Raw genomic sequence first — 5,079 nt, 5'->3', positions numbered from 1 at the left:
TTACCTACTACTTATTTAGGTGTTACATAGTGAATTGTAATACATTACCAGGTAAGTGCTACATTACTGCAGACAATTAATTACATAGTAAAATTGTGCCCTAGTTACTACATATTTACATGGTAATAAGGTAGTAAAAACAAATTTTAATTACCATTTTATTATGTTGTTATTACATGGTAATAAGGGTACCGTAAAAGAAAGTGTTACCATATATTTAAACAGACATAAAGTAGGTGATTACCTGGGTAGCTGCAGCCATGACACCCACTGTGGGGAGTAGTCATCATTAGGCAGTGGGCTCTTAGTGCTGTCTGTGGGGGATGAGGTGAGACAGGGCGGCAATGAGCACTCCGGAGATTTCTCATCAGGAGGTCGCATCTCCAGGACCTTGAGCACAACAGGAGATGAGGTGTTCTTCAAGTTGGCCACGGCCTCACCCCGAGTCACCCCCGTCAAATCCACCCCGTTTACGTTCAGCAAAACGTCACCTGTGGAGAGAAAGAAGCTGCCGTGTTTCCTATCCTGATATTAGCTTTAAAAACACAGCACAGGACACAGACTGTGTATCTGTGTGTCTAATATTCATGCAGCTTTCAGTGTGTGCACAGAGACGAGGAATCCAATGCCCACCTGTGTTTTTAAAAGCCTGCTACCGATGAAAGTGATGCATAGATAGGTAGCATTGTCCTGCTTGCTTTTAAGCAACTCATACATACATTTGCCCCAAGAGGATGTGCAAATGTAATGAATGCCTTTCATGAGCACAAAAACAAAGAGACAGCTGCTGCTGCGTCCCTTACCAATTCAGTAATATGCACCTTGAACCGTACACAAGATAACAGAACAAGTTATGAGCTCTTCATATTACTGTTATGTTCCACTGGAACATTTCTCTCTCCTCTCATAAACAGACCCTCAAGATAGGAGGAAGCAGGATATTGGGGGCATCGAAGGGCTTAATAACGTTTTGTTTTAAGATGGATTGCTGAAATCAGCTCTTGGTGTGAAAATCTCCCACCTTCCRTCGCATTTCAGCCACAATACAAGACCTCAGTGCCTCACCGGTATACATGCAGAATGTATTGGTAAGAATGTCTGTTTGTTTGTGCTGAAGTGTGCAGGAACGTGTGTGGAGCAATGAACCASAATAGTATCAAGGTTTTTCTGCTCAACCTTTAGACTGAAACATGAGTAGGAAGTCATCATTTCTCTTGTGTCATCACCAACGAAAGACACATTCATAAAATAACAAACCCCAACAAACACTCATGAGCAATTCATTACACAACTGTGTCCTTGCAATGAAAAATGAGGACCATCTTGATATTTGCATACCTTTGCYAATGGAGCCCTCTTGACCCACCACTCCGTCAGGGTCCACGTTCGTGACATAGATGGGAAGGTCCCACCCTCGGCTGGACATACCCCCCGCAACCGTCATGCCCAGGGAGTCATACGGCTCTTTGGTGAGCGTGACTGTCTTCTCATAGCACGCAGGCTTCTGACATGAGTCCTTGAAGTGGGGGGGGAGGAGAGAGAATTAAAATGGACGATATACAGCCATGTTGTCATTGAGGTGTCCTGAGTGTCTTTCACTTGAATCTTAATTTCTATAAGCTCAAAACACACTGTGAGCTGACAATAAGGACACTTTCTTAGACCACATGATCTAATTAGGACCCCTGCATGTGATGCGGGGGTCTTGTTGTTTTAGTACTGTTCATTTTTATTTATTTATTTTTCCAGTGATTTTTAGTCAACCATGGCACGGAAACAGCTGCATTGATCAAAAGGAAATTTGGTGTCCAACCTACACTGCGCCAGCCAATTGTTTCATAATAGACCCTATATTTGAGGAGGGGGCTCCATCTAAAAAAGAGAGTGTCTGTTAATTCATACAAAAATTCCAATAACAAAATCTACTGAACATAGGAGCTTCAGATATTTGTTGTTGTTGAGCTCTGATGAAGGGCTATCCATCGGGCCCAGCAATGGTCCACCCCCCACTTCCCACCCACATGGACCCCTACCCAAAACCAGCCCGCTAAACTGCAAATCCGCTAATTGCGGACCTAAACATTTTGTTTGCTCTTTAGCGGTCTTACTAATTTTTATAAGTCATAAGTGGATTTGTGCTTTCTAAAATTAAAATGCAGTACCGCTAATAACTAATTATCTACCAGTCCTCATTATCTTGAACAGCAGAAGGTATGACTGTCAATGAATCACAACACATGTGATCTATCCAACAGCACCCCTCCCAGATAAACACACTTATTGGAAACATATACATCCTTGCTGACTGTTGCATTCGGTCACAGTTCTGATTTCCCACAATGCTTTGTGTCTGCTTATGTAACAGGGAGGCAATTGCAAAAACAGTAAATGTTTGTAATCCATACTAAATTTTTGTATGTACTGATTTATTTTACTTTACAATCGGAGTTCCTTTTTTTAAAATAAAGTTTAAACGCTGGAGCTCAAAAGCAATCAGCCAACGGTGTTAGAGACTCAGAAATGATTTAAAGATGTTATGCTGGTGAAGACTGACATCTAGTGGTCAACTGGAGCAACTACATAGAAAACGTCCTAATCAAGGTAGAAAAAAATCAAAAAGAAAAAATAAGTAGGTCCTCTGGATGGGTTCTTCTTTAGTGAAACGTTTCGTCTCTCCTCCAAGAGACGTCTTCAGTCTGATGAGTTTCAAGTGGACTGGAAAACTTTAAAATCCAAGCTCTTAAAGGGAAGATACTAGTTTCCTGTTCCCCGAGCTTTCGTTTCCTGTCAGTCCGTCATGTACCCAGAATGCATAGCTTCAGTTTTCCAATAAACAGTTTTAAAATTACTTCTTATGCATTGCTGCTTTGTGTACATGTGGGGTCACATATGCTACTGCTATACAGTATCTAATTAAACTTTCAGAGATATCATTTCCATAATAATGACTGTTTAGATTTGGGATAATAGTGAATGCTACCTGAGGGCAAGACTATAATGAAACACTCATGGCTGACAGCTAATTAATGAATTATCTCATTTGCATAACTGTTGATGGTGATTGGTTATGTAAGACATTAGGCAGCACATACATGCTCAGTAAAAATAACAGATATTCATAGACATTGTAACGTTGGTGCAAAGCATGAGGCTGTGTGTGTGTGTGTGAGACTTTTTATAATGTAAGTACTTGTGAGTCAGATGTGGGAGAGCTGAGCAGTAATGACTAACACACGGACACACTGAGTTTGATGGGATGGAGCTTTGCTGCATTTACACATTTCTGCTGTGCTCACAGCAGATCACCTACAGTCACGTTACCGGCCTGAGGGCAAGACACTGACTCAAGCTGTGTTATAACTGTCCACATTCTCTGGCTTCCTACACACCGCTCCATGCTAGTTTAGGCTAGGGTTGCCAACTGTCCTGTTTTAGRTGGGATGTTCAGTATCTCCAGCCAATCTGAAGTGTACGGTACGAAACGCTCTATCTTCCATATTCTACAGCCATCACGTTAAGGCAGGAAGGTATCTGTATAGTGCCCCGAGCTAACACCAAGGAATGAAACTGTAGTGACCAAATGCAACGACCATTGAAATGACTGTTGTACTCACACTCCCTCCATAAGGGGGGCCCATCTGCAGAAAATAATGTGACATCACATACTGTCAAGATCTGCATCGGATTTGAAGAAATGGTGAATGGTCTGAACCTACATAGCACTTTATSAAGCWCCATGGGGACCCCAAAGTGCTTTCTACTAACAGTCATTCACCCATTCATACACACATTCACACACTGACAGAGGCGGGGCTGCCATTCCCCGGACACCACCGGATCCCCTGATCACAACCAAGGGGGGTGAAGTGTTTTGGACTGAGATGGTTGGAACAGGAGGTTGAACTGGCAACCCTCAGAAGCTAAACAGGGTCAGGCCTGGTTACTATGGTACTTGGATGGAAGACCGCCTGGGAATACAAGGTGCCCTAAAAACTAATGTAGGAGTTGCTCCCACATTGGAACAATAGCGTAGATAAAACCTTTGATCATGTTGGATCATAGGCAGAGTTGCACATAAGCGGTGCGCATGCGCGATCAAAAAAGAAAAAGCGCACCAGATGGAATGTCATAAAGCTCCCTTGCGTACCTGAGATTGTACCTGAGATTGTGAAAACAACAGCTAGCAGGGTCGCAAATGTAACCTGATTTCTTAAAAACAAACAAAAATCCAGCCTCACTGGTGTGACTGGATCATRGTTCTGTCAGAGGAGGGCGAAGGGGCCCTGATGTATAAGGATTAAACAGACACTGCTTTCAACAAATCAGATGAACTCCAGAGCTGTTTTATCCAATCAGAGCAGAGCAGGGCGGGACTTTCAGTCAGAGCTGTTTTCAGTGGAAGCAGCGGCTGCAGCGATCAGTCCTGACATCTCCTCCTGCACTTTGCTCCTGAACTACCAGAGACTTTGGTCTTTAAAACCTAACTTTTTATTAAATATATGTTCAGAGCGTTGTTATCGAGCAGAACTATCCAACTTTGCGTCAGTGACTAAACTCTCTCCTCCTGAGAGACGGGAACGCACCTCAGCACGCGCAGGCTGAGTCTTTCTATTGTTCGAGTTCTTCTAAACCATATTACCTCTAACAGAAGAACATTTATTTGCCCCATATCAAAGCAAAGATGAGTCTGTTTAACATCAGCCCCCCCATCCAAAAAATAWAAATAAAACCTTGCCATATTCTGTGAATGAGTTTTAAATGTTATTTTAATTTATCAGAAAGATCCACAAATTTCATTCTTCACAATTGTATGATCAGAACAAGGTTCTTGATGTGCTAAACATGTTTATATTTAGAATCATACTGTGACACAGCGGCTCTGGGATTAATGTAATTCAACAAATGATTAAATATGAAGAATAAATAATTTTAAATGATTACATGAGCTGAAAACATCTAAATATAATCTTTTTTTTGTATAAAATAGTCTTTAAAAAAGAAATAAGTCAAATAAAACATTTGTTCTGTGCAAAAAACAAGATACAGTATTTGCTGCTTGGTCTGGAGAGTGTAGAAAGC

At 41.6% G+C, this 5,079-nt stretch overlaps 1 protein-coding gene across 2 annotated transcripts in view; it reads right to left on the bottom strand.

Moving 5' to 3' along the window:
- Positions 1-5,079, bottom strand: part of lnx1 (ligand of numb-protein X 1) — a 90,839-nt gene that overhangs the window by 4,995 nt on the left and 80,765 nt on the right. For both annotated transcript variants that reach the window (XM_014017755.1, XM_014017756.1), the window contains 2 exons: positions 1,339-1,516; positions 245-491 (listed from right to left, as the gene is read on the bottom strand). In XM_014017755.1, the coding sequence (XP_013873209.1) occupies positions 245-491; positions 1,339-1,516 (425 nt within the window). The remainder of the gene's footprint in view (positions 1-244; positions 492-1,338; positions 1,517-5,079) is intronic.

This window comes from Austrofundulus limnaeus, unplaced genomic scaffold (assembly GCF_001266775.1).
Source record: "Austrofundulus limnaeus strain Quisiro unplaced genomic scaffold, Austrofundulus_limnaeus-1.0 Scaffold176, whole genome shotgun sequence".
Classification (NCBI taxonomy): domain Eukaryota; kingdom Metazoa; phylum Chordata; class Actinopteri; order Cyprinodontiformes; family Rivulidae; genus Austrofundulus; species Austrofundulus limnaeus.
Note: the sequence above shows the minus strand (reverse complement) of the source record. Positions and strands in the feature narration are given on the sequence as shown.